The sequence below is a fragment of the Bubalus kerabau genome, chromosome 22 (assembly GCF_029407905.1).
Source record: "Bubalus kerabau isolate K-KA32 ecotype Philippines breed swamp buffalo chromosome 22, PCC_UOA_SB_1v2, whole genome shotgun sequence".
Lineage (NCBI taxonomy): Eukaryota > Metazoa > Chordata > Mammalia > Artiodactyla > Bovidae > Bubalus > Bubalus kerabau.
This window is the reverse complement of record NC_073645.1, coordinates 21,227,472-21,243,793: the sequence shown is the minus strand read 5'-3', so window position 1 is coordinate 21,243,793 and position 16,322 is coordinate 21,227,472. Positions and strand designations below refer to the sequence as shown.

At 51.2% G+C, this 16,322-nt stretch overlaps 2 protein-coding genes and 1 non-coding gene across 14 annotated transcripts in view; 2 read left to right on the top strand and 1 right to left on the bottom strand.

Annotated features, from left to right (window-relative positions):
- The window catches only part of MMS19 (MMS19 homolog, cytosolic iron-sulfur assembly component), a 35,643-nt gene extending 28,906 nt beyond the window's left edge, over nt 1–6,737 (top strand). For all 5 annotated transcript variants that reach the window (XM_055560804.1, XM_055560805.1, XM_055560808.1 and 2 more), the window contains 14 exons: nt 40–189; nt 1,451–1,606; nt 2,629–2,728; nt 3,231–3,333; nt 3,482–3,550; nt 3,776–3,902; nt 4,371–4,471; nt 4,597–4,653; nt 4,800–4,986; nt 5,325–5,407; nt 5,538–5,702; nt 5,784–5,843; nt 6,134–6,234; nt 6,315–6,737. In XM_055560804.1, the coding sequence (XP_055416779.1) occupies nt 40–189; nt 1,451–1,606; nt 2,629–2,728; nt 3,231–3,333; nt 3,482–3,550; nt 3,776–3,902; nt 4,371–4,471; nt 4,597–4,653; nt 4,800–4,986; nt 5,325–5,407; nt 5,538–5,702; nt 5,784–5,843; nt 6,134–6,234; nt 6,315–6,342 (1,487 nt within the window). In that variant the 3' untranslated portion in view covers nt 6,343–6,737. The remainder of the gene's footprint in view (nt 1–39; nt 190–1,450; nt 1,607–2,628; nt 2,729–3,230; nt 3,334–3,481; nt 3,551–3,775; nt 3,903–4,370; nt 4,472–4,596; nt 4,654–4,799; nt 4,987–5,324; nt 5,408–5,537; nt 5,703–5,783; nt 5,844–6,133; nt 6,235–6,314) is intronic.
- Nucleotides 523–644, top strand: LOC129637161 (small nucleolar RNA SNORA28). The gene has a single exon (XR_008707369.1). It is a non-coding gene; the product is annotated as a small nucleolar RNA SNORA28 (small nucleolar RNA).
- Nucleotides 6,738–6,941: 204 nt separating the features above from the next.
- Nucleotides 6,942–16,244, bottom strand: ZDHHC16 (zinc finger DHHC-type palmitoyltransferase 16). 8 transcript variants are annotated; one of them, XM_055560811.1, is made up of 12 exons: nt 16,039–16,242; nt 14,515–14,611; nt 12,152–12,399; nt 11,785–11,979; nt 11,544–11,632; nt 11,124–11,152; nt 10,381–10,514; nt 10,195–10,242; nt 9,275–9,360; nt 8,487–8,610; nt 8,227–8,297; nt 6,942–7,534 (listed from the first exon to the last, which is right to left on the bottom strand). In XM_055560811.1, exons 3-12 carry the CDS (start codon nt 12,392–12,394, stop codon nt 7,420–7,422), a joined length of 1,134 nt encoding a protein of 377 aa, XP_055416786.1. In that variant the 5' UTR covers nt 12,395–12,399; nt 14,515–14,611; nt 16,039–16,242; the 3' UTR covers nt 6,942–7,419. The 8 variants fall into 8 exon arrangements, with proteins under 8 accessions (XP_055416786.1, XP_055416787.1, XP_055416785.1 ...); XM_055560812.1 differs by lacking the exon at nt 14,515–14,611 and having other exon boundaries at nt 8,253–8,297; nt 16,039–16,244; XM_055560810.1 differs by lacking the exon at nt 14,515–14,611 and having other exon boundaries at nt 16,039–16,241.
- Nucleotides 16,245–16,322: the final 78 nt, after the last annotated feature.

The following is a 16,322-nucleotide window of genomic DNA, read 5'->3' as shown; positions in this document are numbered from 1 at the left end:
ATCACACAGTGAAACCTGATCTCCTGGGTTGCTTTTCAGAGGAGTCAGATTTGGCTAGAGGGGATGGGCCCACCAGGTGCTCCCGGCATCCACGCTGTCTACAAGCCTTATCAGCTATATCCACACATCCCAGCATCGTCAAGGAGACGTTGCCTCTTCTGCTGCAGCATCTGTGCCAGATGAACAGAGGTGAGTACAGGGCACAGTCTCTGAGCAGCTGGGCCGGAGGGGAGCTGCAGCCAGGTTTGGAGTTGATGTGTCTAAAACCGGTTCCAGTGATGGCTCTAGTAAGAGTCACGAAGGAACCTGGAAAATGCTGACTGCCTGGGCCCCATGCAGTCCAACCGATTCAGTCTCTAAGGAGGGTGGGGTTTGGGCAACGATTACTAAGAATGCCTCGATGATTTCAGTGTGGAATCCATTGAAAAGCACCACTGTAAGGCTGTGCTACTCAAAATAGAGTTCATCAGCCAGGAGCATGGGCATGATCTGGGAGCTTATTAGAGATGCAGAATCTCATGCAAGCAGCACTCTGTAGCAGATAAAACTGTCTGACACAATTTGAGCTTGCTATAGAAAGAAAGTCTAACCTATTCCGGTATTCTCTTCTCTGTGAGACAAGGCGTTATGTAGACTTAAACAGTGTTCCAGCTGAAAAAAAAAGAAACGCACAATCTCAGGCCCCACTGGTCAGAATCTGCATTTTAGCAGGATCTCCCGGTAAACTGGACACACCCTGGAGTCTGAGGAGCGCTGCTCCTCACAAGTGCCAACAGCTGTGGCTGTTAGGAGCCTGCGCGCCGTGGGCCTCGAGTTCCCCAGGCTCCCCACTCGGTACTGCCCCGCCCTTTGTGGTTGATCCACTCAGCAGAGGATGATCCAGCACCTGATACAGAATGGAAAGAGCACTGGATTCAGAGCACGGCCTGGCTTTGATCCCTGACTTTTGTACTTACTGTGACCCTGGAAAAACCACTGCTAATTTATTGAGCTTTCACATCCTCCTCTATAAAATGGGGGAAATGATACTGCTGAGGGGATTGTTTTGAAAACTAAAGGAGAATGTATGTTTGACCCTTAAACAAAGAAAGTTTGTACAGCACACACAGATTTTTTTTCACTGGGTAAAAACTATAGTACATGATCGCAGTTGGTTGAGTTCACAGATGCAGAACTGCAGATCCGGAAGAACCGCTTCGAAGAGAATGGTTATAACTGACACATAGATCTCCGACTGCGCAGGAGGGTGGCTCCCCACACCCCCACGCTGTGTATCAGTGCTCCTGTTGCAGAGCTGGCAGGGCAGATCTCCGCTCCTAGATAAAATGACTTGGCTCTTTATATTAACAAAATAAGATACTTACCTTTGATTATTCTCCCTATATCCCGTATCTGACAGACCTGGGAGTGCTTTTAAGAAAACCTTACGGAAAACTTTCTCACCACACAGGGAGTATGAGTCCAGGAACCATTGAAGTTATTGCTGTCTGTCAGAGCCTCCAGCAAGTGGCAGAAAAATGCCAGCGCGACCCCGAGAGCTGCTGGTACTTCCATCAGACAGCTGTACCCTGCCTGCTTGCCTTGGCTGTGCAGGCTTCCACACCAGGTAACTTTCCCCTTCTCACCCTTGCCTCCTTTCACCCCAGCCTTTCCACTGTGGTGAACAGCACTGCCACCTGCAGGGTTTTGCTGGTATTGCATTTTGCACCAGCAGAGGTGTCTTTTGAATTCTGTGTCCACATAATGAGATTTCACTTTAATCACAAGGTGCCAAGCTGACCTCTGGAGAGAACCAAAATCTACTAGTGTTAGCAACACTTAAAAGGATGCACACTTCCCCCCCCTCCCCTTCAGTTGCTGTGTAATTAGATTAGTTAGAATTAGGCTCTGGAGTTTAGCAGACCTGGTTGGGTCTCATGGTCAACTCTACCACTTGCTCACTTATGTGCTTAGTCACTCAATCATGTCCGACTCTCTGCGACCCCATGGACTGTAGCCTGTCAGGCTCCTCTGTCCATGGGAATTCTCTAGGCAAGAATACTGGAGTGGGTTGCCATGCCCTTCCCCAGGGATCGAACCCAGGTCTCCCACATCGCAGGCGGAGTCTTCACCGTCTGAGCCACTAGGGAAGCCACCCCCTGCTAGCTTAGGTGAAGATATCTAGCCTTTCTAAGCTCCGTTTCCTCACTTGTGCAAAGGAGATGGAGAGTAATACCTATGTATCACAGGGTAGTTGGTAAGGATTAAATAAGTTAATTCGTAATGCTTAGCAACAGTAATGTATGTGTGTATGGTAGCTGCTGTGTAAAAGGAGCCACGAAGATAAATCCACGTTACCTTTAAGTTTTTGAAAAGACTAACAGTTCTGATGTTAAGAATATTCCTATTAGCTAGTCTTATTTCCCACTCTTGTCTAGTCAGAGGCAATTCTCGGGAACTCTCTGTGGCCCACATTAGACATTCCTGCTTCTGGTGCCTTGCTGGTTCCCAGGGCTACAGCATTGCTAGAGGACACGTTACAAACTGCTCCTGCTGTAACGAGAGTCAAGGCCCAGTCACGAGGGGGACAGGACCTAATCGTGTGAGCCACAGTCCTGGCCTGTGCCTGTGTGTGTTTTGATTTGGCAGAGAAGGAGCACTCAGTTCTGAAAAAAGTCCTGTTGGAGGATGAGGTCTTGGCCACTGTGGCGTCGGTCATCGCCACTGCCACCACTCACTTGAGCCCTGAGTGAGTATAATCATGCATGCGACTTGATCCCAGGGAGGCTAGCATTCTTGGGAAGAAGTAGCAGATGGTTTCCTTCTGAGCTGTCCTCTCACCCAGATGTAAATGTGAAGGCGGTTATTTGTTTTGTAAGTCTTATTGGCAACGAAAGAAGGGGTCTTTTAGCACCATGGACTGTGGATGAGGGTTTGGGGAGCCATGGACTGGTGGTTCTTAGCTACAGATGGGTGTGCATGAGAGTCACCTGTGAAGCATTTTTGACATATACACTGAGTCCTCTTGCTAGATGATAAGCTCCAAGGGAACAGGGATTTGATCTGGCTGGGTCACTACCGTAGCACCAAGGCCCAGGACAGGAATGGTTCCTGGCATGTAGTATGTGCTGAGTTAGTATCTGTTGAAGGTGTGAATGAGCATGCTCTGGTCCCTGGACTCAGTGAGTCCCGGGAACCCCAGGGCTCCTGTCGAACCCTGGCTCCTTGGTGACACTAGGTGTACCCCCTAGCTTAGCCTCCCAGAGTGTCGCCCACATCGTGCCCCTCTTCTTGGACGGCAACATCTCCTTCCTGCCTGAAAACAGCTTCTCTGGCAGATTCCAGCCATTCCAGGTGAGGGTCCGATGGATCAGACCCAGATGGGGAACAGTCTTGGGACATCTGCCCTTCAGATCTTTCTGGCAAATCTGGGATGGGTGTCATCAGGGGCACAAGTCTCTTGCTGGTGGGACAGGCTTGATAGGGCCCTTCTTCCTTACAGGATGGCTCCTCAGGGCAGAGGCGACTGGTCGCACTGCTTATGGCTTTTGTCTGCTCCCTGCCTCGAAACGTAAGTGACCACAACCTTTGGGGAATACCCCAGTTTAATCCTGACCAAGGGAGCTGGAGCCCAGGTGACTTCTGGGCTGCAGTTTGTCACAGCTAGGCTGATTTTCTGCTTTGCCCACTGGAGAATTCACTGTCCTTCACCCTGGCCCCTGATGCCACTCTCTTCTGGTTGTCTCTTGGAGTTCAAATGTTCTCTGGGTCCATGACATGACCAGGTTTTCTACAGGTGGAAATCCCACAGCTGAACCGACTCATGGGGGAGCTTTTAGAGCTGAGCTGCTGCCAGAGCTGCCCCTTCTCCTCCACTGCTGCGGCCAAGTGCTTCGCAGGACTCCTGAACAAGCACCCTGCAGGTACTGGAGGGAGAACCAACTGCTGATGCAGTCTTGAAGTATAGTAGTAACTCATTCTCTTTAAAAGGGTTTGCTAATATAATCAGGCTTTCCAGGGGACAGCCCTTGGGACAAGAGTCAAGACCAGAGCTGGGCAAAGCTTTATAGGATGTAAGAAGATAAGGGCTTCAACCAGAGTGCTCTGTCTAGTTCTGTCCTCCTGTTCCCTACAGGGAGCTATCAGGGGTAATTATTAGAAGTGGACAGCTCTTTTTGAAAAAAATACTTTTTATTAGAAGTAGACTTTTCTAATGCCAGCACCCCAACATTATGAGAATACCAGGCTCATGCTGGTGTCCTAGAGCTAAGTGGGCTGAGTCCACAGCCAAAATGACATTGTTCTTTTCTAATGGCTTCTGCATTTAAAGGATTTACAGCCTTTGTTGTCAAAACAGACACATGCGTCAGCATTTCCTACCTCCTTTTTAGGGCAACAGCTGGATGAATTTCTGCAGCTGGCTGTGGACAAAGTGGAGGCTGGGCTGAGCTCTGGGCCCTGTCGTAGTCAGGCCTTCACACTGCTTCTCTGGGTAAGGAGTCGGAAAGGAGTTTGTTAGAGCAGTTAATCTGGTTAAATGAAATCTCTCCATTGAACCCTGCATGCTTCTCAGGGTTTGGGCATCTTGCCCTGACTTTTCTCTCTCTCTGGTGACAGGTCACAAAGGCCTTAGTGCTTAGATACCATCCTCTCAGTTCCTGCCTTACAGAGCGGGTAAGTCTTTGCTGAGCAAGCAGAACCTAGGATCTAAACAGGAACTTCGCTCTTGATCCTCTTCCTCCCCAAAATGACTGCTGTCCTCCTCTTGGTATTTAAGGTCCTTCCCCATTGACGTACCTCAAAAGCTCTCTTTCCTCCAGCTCATGGGCCTCCTGAGTGATCCAGAACTAGGCCCGGCAGCAGCTGATGGCTTCTCTCTGCTCATGTCCGACTGCACTGACGTGCTAACTCGCGCTGGCCATGCTGAAGTGCGGATCATGTTCCGCCAGCGGTTCTTCACAGATAACGTGCCCGCTTTGGTCCGGGGCTTCCATGCTGCTCCGCAAGGTGAGGAGAGGTTAGAGGAAGGCCCTCAAATATATAGACCTCTCCTTTGTTCAGGCCACAGTCTCTAAAAGAATTTAGGACCCGAGTGCTTCTTTAGAGCCTAGTATGGCCTCTACCGGAGGGCTGAACATCTAGATTCTTGACCCACTGTTTTCCTTTAATGGGTGTACCTTGCCTGTTCTGAGCCCGAGGGGCTTTTTTTTTTTTTTTTTTTTTTTGTAAAAAAGAAAAAATAAAAATCTCTGTAGGCTGATGTCCCAGCTTCACCAGAGATTGGAATTGAATTCCCACGCTCTGTCTGAGCCCAGTTTTCCCCTAAGCTTTTCCATTTTTTGCAGATGTGAAGCCAAACTACCTGAAGGGTCTGTCTCATGTACTTAACAGGCTGCCAAAGCCTGTGCTCTTGCCTGAGCTGCCCACGGTAAGCCTTGCCGTCACGGCCTCTAAGCAGGGACGAAGCCATTGTCCCCCCCATGCTGGGGCTGGAAAGGGGAGAAGCAGGCTTATCAAAGATGTGGTCACCCCCCCCCCCACTTCCTGTGACCCCTTAGCTGCTCTCCCTGCTGCTGGAGGCCCTGTCGTGCCCCGACTCTGTGGTGCAGCTCTCAACCCTCAGCTGCCTTCAGCCTCTTCTACTGGAAGCGCCCCAGGTCATGAGTCTGCACGTTGACACCCTCGTCACCAAGTTCCTGAACCTCAGTGCCAGCCCGTCCATGGTGCGTTGAGCCCTGACAGCTCTTTGGCCTGTTCGTCTCCCCTTCGCGGGTCCCCCTCACCTCCTTACGGTTGTGTTCCAGGCGGTCCGGATCGCTGCGCTGCAGTGTATGCACGCTCTCACTCGCCTGCCCACCCCCGTGGTGAGTACCGCAGGTGTCCCTCTCTGGCCTGGAAACTTCCTAGAAGAGCCAGGGCCGCCTTTCTGCCTTAAGCAGGCAGGACTGGCCATCCGGCTGTGCTACTGAGGTATGCACTATATAGTACAGATAGGCAAGGGTTTCCTGAGTCCCTGAAAACAGAATGGCCAGCCTGCCACACAGCACTGTCTGGAGTCAGTGAAGAACAGGAAGAGTATTAGATGTAGAGTCAGAGCAGCTTTTTTGGTTACCTTGGTTGAACAAGGCTAAGATGAGATCCTCTAACTCCACAGCTGCTGCCATACAAACCACAGGTGATCCAGGCCTTAGCCAAACCCCTGGATGACAAGAAGAGGCTGGTGCGTAAGGAAGCAGTGTCAGCCAGGGGAGAATGGTGAGTTTCTAGGTCACGGGGAGAGACGGGACTGAAGTGAGCCTCACCACCAATGCCGTCAACATGCTTTTTGCCTACAGGTTTCTGCTGGGGAGCCCTGGCAGCTGAGCCCCCCATCCCTGGCCTACACTGACTGACAGCCTAACCTGAAGTTACTAACCATCGAGCCGCCTTGCCCAGGCAGGGAGACCGCTGGCCCCTCCTGCCTGCCTTTCCCACAGACACAACACAATGCTGGGCCTCTGCCGCATGGCTGTACAAGAAATACGGGAATCCTGATTTCTAATGGATTTGGGAAGTAAGACTTCCCAAATGTCTGGGCTCAGACAGAGCGTGTGAGACTACTTGTGTTTGAAGAATGATCCCTGGTCTTCGGGCTCTTCCATTTATATGTCAGAAAAAAGGAGCTATGCTGCTGAGGGTGAATGCAGATGTGTGTGGCCCTGAGGACCAGGGAGGGTGGTGTGTGTGTACCTGCTGGAGAATAAAGAATTTTTTGGTAACGGGGCTGTCAGTTATTTCCCTCTTGCACTTATGCCTCAGAAGCATCACTGCTTGACCTAGAACAGAAATGATAGGAATTGTTCAGGACATCCAGCCCCTCCAAGTGGGGCACCGGTGGCGGGACCAGAACATCTGCTCACTAGGCCCTGACCCTGATTTCCCCTTCCCTGACCCACCGGAAAGGCAAAGAGTGAAAAGCTACAGTCTTTACAAAATCAAATACCTTTATTTTTCCTCCCTTCAGCAGCACATGAGAAGTGGCAGTGACCTCAGCAGTAGGCCTGGTATCTTTGCCCTGTTGAGAAGCCAGAATCTCATCTCTACCATTCAGCTGTTTCCTCAGACGGCAAGTGGAAGAGGTGGCGGCCAACCCCAGTGCTGTAACCTGGAGGAGGTCGGGGTCAACCTGTCAAGGTTGCTAGCTGCCTGATCTCCAGTCTGGGGCTGGACTTCCATTTGCCTGAGTAAAGGGACATGAGTCCTGGGATTCCTCCACGTCGTGCCTTGCTTATGCAGCAGCCAGGAGGTCAGTCCTGGAGTTGTCCCCGCATGGTACCCTGGGGCAGGCCCACTGGCTCTTTTGGCTCAAGGATCCCAAGAAGCTATCCTTGGAGGCCCTTGAGGCAACACAGGAAGCAGGGTGGTGCTCCAGTTGTGGCTGACACACTCCAGTTTACACGCTCACACTGCCATCACAGAGGCTGAGTGAGCAGTCACCCAGGGCGGGGGATCCCAGCTCATTCCGTTCCCATGGGGCAAGTGACTGGAAGGTAACAACACCCGAGTAAGCCAGTGCCTGTAAGAGAAGACAAATACTCCTGAGATCAGGCCTTCCTAGTCTTCCTCCCTGATCCTCATGCCTCAGCAGAGATAGCTCAAGGCAGTCTGAAGCTACCTTGGCATTCATCACAAAAGTAACATAAGTTCCAATTTAGTCCAAGAAATATACTTTTCACTCTGGTGCCTTGAAGGCCTTTAGAGGTTCTGAGCTAACTTCTAACGGCACTGCGAGCACAGTGACAGGCAGCAATAATGAGGACAGGAAAAGGGAGGGCAGGTACTCAATGGTCACCTACTTACTACTGCCTCGGTAGCTGCAATCTAAAAAACGATTTACCTTTGTCTCTTGGGCTGAGGGAGCTAGCTTCATTTATTGTCTCAGGACCTCTGTCACAAATAACTTCAGTCCCACAAGTTATCTGCTTGAAATCCAACACTGCCATACAAATGAGAGGTCCCTTTCTGAGAACGGCTTTCAGGACTCGACTGTAGTCCTCTGCTACTGTACCAACATAGTAGCCAGTAGCCAGATGTGCCTAATTAAATTGGTGAAAATGAAATTAAAATTCAATCCACTAACATATGAGGCATGTTTCGAGCACTCAGAAGCCATATGTGACTAGTGGCTAATGTCAGGCAACACAGGTGTAGGATGTTCTCAACACAGAAAGTGCAACGGACAGCGCTGATCTAGATGTTTTACTTTACCTTCCTGTGTCCACACCCAGGAATACCTTCCAGTTGTCCAAGCAGCCATAGTTGTAATGATTCCTAAAAACCTAGAGCAAAGAAAAACGTTTCTAGGAACTCTTTTCCTTAAACCAATTTTGAGCCTAAATTGGCTAGGCAACTTCTGGGCTTCAGGCCTGCCCTAGTTGGCCCTGACCATGGGAGAAAAACCAGCTCTTTACTGAACAGCAGGTTTGGTTACCCACTCACCCCAGCACCCCAATCCCAGCCCTACTCACTCTGCCCTTGGCCTGCAGCCGCTGACGCTCCTTCTTATTGATGTGCCTTTCGATGCTAGTCTCACCTCGACTGATGAGCACAGCGTGCCATATGGTTAGGGCACCCAGGGCAAGTGCCACAGAACTGAGAAAAGAAGGGCAAAGATTGGGGGGTAGCAGGGAGAGGGTTAGAGGCCATGAGTAGGTCTGAAATTGCGCTGAGCAACAGTGACTGGTGAGGGACTTCTGCCTTCTCTCCCAGCTGATGGGTCCTAAATGAACTTTTACTTCACTGCATCTACTGATAAAAACAGCATCCATGAAAAACCATCTATATGGGCTAAGAATAAATTATGTGGCAAGGAGAATGGGGCAATAAGTCTATTACTAATGAAAACGTTATACATTTCCTAGAATACCCATGCTTGGGAGACAAGAAAAGGGGAGTAACAGCACCAAGGATCAAGATAAAATGGCACATCAGGTTCCAGCTCTACCATCTCTACTTGCGTATCACGGAACAAATCACCTCACCCCCTCACATCTGCAATTTTCCTCCTCTACAAAATGCATCTGCTCTTAAAAGGAGGAGTTGAACTTCCCTTTGCACATACCAAACCCTCAGTGCCAAGTCCTTCGTGTTCCCTCCCCCAAAATGCTGAAGAAAATTAAGCTCTACTCTTGGCCAACCTAAGTGAGACTAAGAACAGCAACAGTTCATACAGGGAGGGGTTCCTGCGTGTGGGCACTGTAAAAGGCTTTCTGAAGCTGCCCCTCCCTTAAACTGTCAAAAATGAGAGTTAAGATACCTGCACAGGAACCAGAGGTAGACAAGACTCTTGTGAGTCACTCTTTCTCGGAAGGAGAAGGTGGGTGGTGGGGTCTGATGGTAAGTCTAGAAAAAAAACAGCATAGTCTGGCTCCTTGACTCGGCTGGTCTCCACCAGAACCCAGCACCTGCAGGCAGGGAAGTGATCCAGGCCCAGGGGGAGAAGATAGGGGTTAAGCCACAGAGGAGTCAGGGCAGCAGCCAGATGGGTGGACCAAGCCAGTGGCATCGTCATGTGGACATACACGGGGCAGAGCGGGTCTGGACAGGATGGTAAAGCACAGGAGGGGCCAACCCTGGGCCTTTAGCTGTGACAACACAAACGGGGCTCCAGGGGAAGCCACTCCACTTCCCAGTCAGAACTGTGCGGCTGTAATCCCCTGGAGAGGGGGCCAGATCACACCCAGAATAGCAGGACTGGAGGGGGAGAACGGGGAGCCCCACTAAGGACCAAAACGGCAGCAGAGGCACAATCTCAAGCCGACAATCTGCTCAGAACAAGGAGTCCTAAAAGGCCCGGGGATCCTGATGGAGATGCAGACAGCCCAGGAGCAAAGGATCGGCAGACTGGCCCAGCCCGACCTCTGTCCCCTGGAACCCCATTACACAGACTAACATGGACTCTGTACTGCTCAGGCCATCACCAAGGCAGAGCCCTTGCTCAGCCCAAAGAAGGTGAAATGGGATAGAGAGCCAAAAACTCACATACCAGGGACTCCCAGCTGGTCCCCAGGCCACTTGGTCTGCTTGTGGCAGGCAGCCCCCAGAACACCCCTGATCCAGTCTCGACTGGCCTCAGCCCAGTCTCTACAACTCGACTAACAGGTGGGCCCCAGTTGCCTCAGCAACTCTATACCCCTGGCCTGAGCAGCAGGAGGCAGTGGGGTGGGGAGAGCCCACCTGGTTGGCAACCGCCTGTAGTTTGTTCTTGTCGAGCTGTTTCATTTTCTAAGGGGATGGAAAACAGTGCTGGTTACACTCTCAAGCCTCTAGGAGAAGGGGGTGCTACCGGCCCCTTCTTAGGGACAAATTCCACACCCCAAAGTGCTCTCTACTGAGCTGCTCTCTTCCTAACTATGGGCTCACCTCGATGGCGGCATAAGCCTCCCGGAAAAGGTCCCAGCTTCCATAGCTGCAGTAGACACAGCCCAGAGTCATGAAAAAGCAGAAAGAGAAGAAGTACCGATGGTTATAGTGGCCCACACAGTTGTTTAGCCAGGCTGGTGGGAAAGGATTAAGGACAAGACCAAACACACAACTTCAGGGGGTGTCCTGGTTTCTCTGGTTTATCTGTGGTTCCTAACAATATCATCCAAGCCCAAGGATTCCATCACCAAAGGCAGGAAAATATGGGACTTCCCTGAAGTTGAGGTGAAAAGTGTTAAAGCTTTTCAAAGCCCTCACGAGTCCCACCAGGAGATCATGAAAGCTGAAATCCTTTAGTAAAATGTGTCTGCCAATATTCAGACAAACAGGTTTACCAGACATCTGTGTGGGACTGCAGAAAGAGACCGATGGTTCTATCTGGACTCCCACTGGACAACCCACTGAACAAGACCTCTCTTTCCATCTGATAGATGTTAGCATGAAAGTCTATAAGAGAAAGAGCTGTTAAGGAGAGAGGCCTTGCTCCCAGAAGATCCATCCCAGACAGCACATTATTCCCAGGAGATGATCTGTCCCCACAACTGCTCTTCTACTAACTTCTCCTGAGCCCAGTGTTCTCTGCAGGGTGAAGCTAGAAGCCTTGGGTCTGTGGCCCTTAAACCTGTGCGGTGCTTTGGAGCTAAAGGAGGAGGTTTCAGGCAGAGGAGATAGCAAAAGGATACGGCAGTGATGATCCATCTTCAGCACACACCTGTGAGGGAGGGACACAGGCTCTGTTACGGTGGCCAAGGTTCTCGAGATGTCAGTGCCAATCCTTTCCTACAAGGACCAGCATCCTGCTGAGGCGGAAAGGGCACAGACTTTGAGGACAGCCAGGCCTTGCTTCAAACCCTGCTTCACTGGCTACAAGACACTGGACAAGGTAACTCGGGTCTCTTGCCTACCTTGACCCCTCTCTCTGAACCTCACTTTCCCCAAGCGGTGATAACGCATAACTCGCAGGCCATTCTGGGGCCCATGTCCTCAGGATACGTGGCCCGGCACATGACAGGGTACCCCACGAATGTCCAGGAAAATGCAGGTCTAGGTTTTGCCCTGGGGTTACAGCAAAAGGGCCATGGCTGGGGTTCCCAGAGACCCACCTATTGCAGATGCTGCAGTGGTGTGTTCGGGCTGGCTTGGGGTTAATGCACTTCTTACAGATGGAGACCGTTGTCGTATCATTCCTGCCCTGTGCAGAGGGAGAAAAGCGACGTGACGACTGCGGCAGCACCGGTCTCGTACCTCAGAAACGCCAAGGCACTCTCCCTCCCCGTTCCTGGGACTGGCTCCCATGGCCTGCAGTTCTCTTCCACCCCCATGCCCCTGGAGGGGGGTACCCACCTGGGGTGGGTATCCAGGTGGGGTGGTGATGGCCTGGTAGTAATGGAAGACGATGAGAATCAGATTCCAGTGACTATAGAAGAAATGCCAGCAGAGCCGGGGCACGGAGTAGGTTTGGAGGATGAGGGGCAGGACACACAGGTAGGCGATGGCCACGATGGAGCTGGTCAGCACAATCACCAGCACCACGAACACCTGCCAACACCGGGGAGGTCAGGAAGATGCCATGAGAGAGCGCGGCAATGCCCAGAGCAGACTCAGGAGCTTCCCAAGGGTAGGAGGCCACTGTGGGTCCTGACCCAGGGTAGGTTTGCCAGACACATGCGCTCCCCAAACAACCCTTTTCCTGCCCCTGGGCATCACTCACCACCCCACACCAGCGGATCACGTTGTCCACCAGCCAGTAGATAGGCTCAAAGGCAGCGTCCACAGCGGTGTCACTGCCCCCGAAGGAGTTGTAGAGCAGGGAGCGCAGGCAGACCTTGCCGTAGCGCCAGCGCTGAACCAGGCCGCGGAGCAGAGGTGGGCAGCGGCGCCTGTAGCCCAGGAGCAGAAGCAGGCGCAGGCAGAGGCGGGCAGGGCCCAGCAGTAGGCTCCACTGGCCCCGCATGGCTCCTAGGAGAGCACAGCACCGTGAGGGGCCAGCCTGGGTCCTGTCCCTCCCTGCCCCACCAGTGGGCAGCTCAGAGGCCGAGACCTAAGGCTGAGGCCCGCCGGGCCAGTCACCAGCTGGGAAATAGGGAGGCAGCTCCAAGCTCAAGCAGGGTCTCTGGAATTGTCTATGTGGACAGACCACTGGGTAGAGCCCAACCAATGTGCACAAAGCTATCCGCGTGGCCCTGTGGGCCTGGCCACTGTAGCAGAGGTGTCCGGGGTCTCCTGCCTGCCCTGTGCTGTGCTTAGTTGCTCAGCTGTGTCTGACTCTGTGACCCCATGGACTGTAACCCGCCAAGCTCTTCTGTCCATGGGGATTCTCCAGGCAAGAATACTGGGGTGGGTTGCCATGTTCTCCTCCAAGGGATCTTCCCAATCCAGGGATTGAACCCAGGTCTCCTGCATTGCAAGCGGATTCTTTACTGTCTGAGCCACGAAGGAAGCCCCTACCTCCTAACAACCGTCTTCACCAGAACAGCAGTGAGGGAGTGAGTTCACACTATGCGAATCCTGCACCTAGATCTTCCCTGGTGCTATCCAGGCAAAAGACACTTATCCGTCCTACTGCCATTACCGGCCTGGGGGCATGAGAGTCCCTGTCTCCTGTGGGGACAGCTCACCTCCCCCTTGCATGACATAAGATGCTCTGTCTCCAATTCTAGTCCCAGTCCCACTCCAAGCATGAACAAAACAACGGGTCCTGAGCAGACCACCACCAAGCAGGAGACACGGCGGTATGGAGGACGGCGGAAGAAGACCACAGGGCCCGCCCTCTGCGTAATGAGTTTCCCTTGCTCTGTTCTAGCTGGACACTTGAGAGCTTTCTCTGCAGCTGCTGCCCTGGTCCCAGGTGTCCCAACCAGCCTGTCCAGCTCTTTAGCGCTGTGCACGGCTCCTCTGAAAGTGCCTTAACCTCCTCCATGTGATTTTTACCTCAACTAACAGCCACAGGAGGTCAGCTACCCAGGCAATGCCCAGAACAGAACATACAGATTACTTCGATGATATTCTCATCAATTCTGCAGATAAAAGGTCTTATCAGAGAGAAAATTATCTGATTTTCCCCTCTGGCTACTTTGTCCTCTGCAACTCCACTGACTTATTTAACAGGCAGCTCAAAGCCCAGCAGAAACTGGAGGAGGCTGCTCCACTGCAGGGATGGTGTCATTTCAGTAACTGGAGCAAGGTACTCTCCTTACACCCTGACATCCCCACAAGAGGGCTTTCAAAGAAAACTTAATTACCTCCTTCCATAAGCCCTCTGAAGACTTAAGGCAAAAACAAAGCCAGCAGATAAGACCAGCAAGGAGAAGACAGACAATTCAGTAGGGACCTACTTCTGTAGCAGGATAAAGTAAGTTGGCCATTTCCATCATCTCCGAGCGGCTAAGAGAACAAAGGGACAGTGCAGAAAAGAGAAAAAGGAAAAGCTCAAACTTCCTACCTCCTTTGACTTGGACTCCTATTGTGTGGAATCCTGATTTGGCTTGAAGCATGAATTTTCAAATAGTGTACAGCTACAATCTAATGTAACAGTGGAATGAAACATTTTACCCCAAAACAAATCCAAGTGACTTAGGTTATCCACACCATCATTCATTCCCTTACTAAAGCTAATGGAGAGTTTTCTATTTACTAAAATAGTTTTAACAGCAACAGCAGGCAAATATGATGTGTGCCTCATATGTAATAAACAAAAATTATATGCCATATCTCCTGTTTAGAAGGAAAAAAACCTTCATTTTCTGATTCTCCACTTTTTAGATTGTCCCAGCTACTTCTGGAATTACTGAACTCAACAGGAAATGCCTCAAAGACCAGACTTACCAACTCTCAGCTGCCCCATAACTTGACTACTTAGGATTCAATTCTGCCCTGAAGTAGATCTGTGACCTTGGGCAAACCACCAAATTCTGTTGGGACTCAGTTTTCTTGTGTTCCCATTAATGAGAGAGTAGGATTAAATACTAAGGCACCTTTCTGCTCTACCCACTTTATGACTATATATACAGTTGGTAAGATACAAATGAAATGTTTATAAAGTGCTTAGCACCAAAACCTGGATCATGGACGTACTCAATAAATACTTGCTGAATGAACGAACTGGAGGGATGCCGAAGTGGAAAGGCTGGTCAGATGTCCATCTGTCCTACAAATAACAGCAAGGACACTCCTGCCAACGTGATAACATGAAATAAGTGTAAGCTGCTACATTCTTCATGATCAATACAGAGAGAAATGAAAACCACTGGTGGAATCATTGCACTTCAGAGGTAGAAATCATTCTAGAAAACTATCCAACCAGTAATCAACACAAACATGTAAGCTGAAAACTTGTAGGTACAGAGCTTAAGACCAGATTATGTAAAAGAAGTCTGAGGCCAAGGCCCCCTTCCCTTATTTTACTTAGTGAGGTTTGGGGGGGGGGGTATGGGAACTCCAGGAAATAAATACGTAGTCCATGGGACCACAACTGAACATAAGAAGTTTTCATCTCAGGAAACTGAGATAAAGCAGAGCTCAAAAAACTGTGTTTTGGGGGTGAGGGGTGGTGATGGAAGTGAACAGGGCAGGAAATAGAGTTTCCCTATCACCCCAAACAGAGAAGGCAATGGCAACCCACTCCAGTACTCTTGCCTGGAAACTCCCATGGACGGAGGAGCCTGGTAAGCTGCAGTCCATGGGGTCGCTAAGAGTCAGACATAACTGAGCGACTTCACTTTCACTTTTCACTTTCCTGCATGGGAAAGGGAAGTGGCAACCCACTCCAGTGTTCTTGCCTGGAGAATCCTAGGGACGGGGGAGCCTGCTAGGCTGCTGTCTCTGGGGTGGCACAGAGTCGGACACGAGTGAAGCGACTTAGCAGCAGCAGCAGCATCACCCCCAACACAAGCCTTGAACACTCTGATCCCTCAGTGCTAGCAACATAGTGACACGTGCCACCAGATCAGAGGGGAGTGTAGGTCACAGCACTCTCCTCTCCCCAAGGCTCTCAGTCACCAACTCTTTCCCAAGGGGAAGCTGGACATGGGGGCTATTAGGGGTGGGAGTAAACACATAGATTCCAAAGACACCAAAGGGCAGAGGAAACAGAGTCGACATAACTCATTTGAACAAAGATGCTGTTTTGAGGGTATTTACAGTCTGAAGCAGCAAGTGTCAATCATCAGTAAGAGCAACACTAATTCATGCACAGACTTTCCTTCCAGACTAGCACGCTTCCCCAAGATTGGAGGCTGCAGTTACAGAAACCGACGAAACATTTTATTTCTCAATAAGGCTGGCGTGGTCAAAGAATGATAGACTGAAAGTAAAAATTAACTTGAGTACCCGTTCGGTCTCTATCTTGGAACTATCTTAGAGGTACGGTACAATTCGAATCCTATCCCTGCGGATGAATTTCCAAATCTGTGAAATGGGCGAGTTGGCTGGGCTGACCTTCCAGCTCCACGCCTCAGGGCTGCCCGGAGGGTGCGCTCCGTCCGGTTCGAGGGCACGGCCCTGCAAAGCAGGAACTCGGGCTCACAAGGCCCGGGAACAGGGCCCGACCCTATAAAAAGCGACAGGACTGGGCAGAAAAGGCCGCAGCTTCGCTCTTACCTGCCGCCGGCCGATTCCTCAATCAGCCAAGTCGAACCCCGCAGCCTCCGCCGCCGCTCACTGCCACCCCCTCCAGCTCGGCGTCTACCGGCCCGGCTCAATCCAATCAACCATGGCCCGCCGCCCACAGGTCCAGCCTGCAGACCCGGACCCACCGCCCGCCCATCCTTGACCACAGGCGCAAGCGCAAGAGTTCCGAAGCCCCGCCCCTAACGCGTCCCGATGCAACCTGGGAAATGGAGTTTACGTCTTCTGGAAGCGCTTCCGGAGATTACATATAGAGC

What these genes read in the sequence shown, in the direction of transcription:
- ZDHHC16 (XM_055560811.1), bottom strand. Translation starts at nt 12,394, where the DNA reads ATGCGGGGCCAGTGGAGCCTACTGCTGGGCCCTGCCCGCCTCTGCCTG. An exon ending in GAAGATGGATCATCACTGCC is followed by an intron (nt 10,515 to 11,123) that starts GTATCCTTTTGC and finishes CTTTCCCACCAG; the next exon opens with CCTGGCTAAACAACTGTGTG. An exon ending in CTGGGTGTGGACACAGGAAG is followed by an intron (nt 7,535 to 8,226) that starts GTAAAGTAAAAC and finishes CTTCTCTTACAG; the next exon opens with GCACTGGCTTACTCGGGTGT.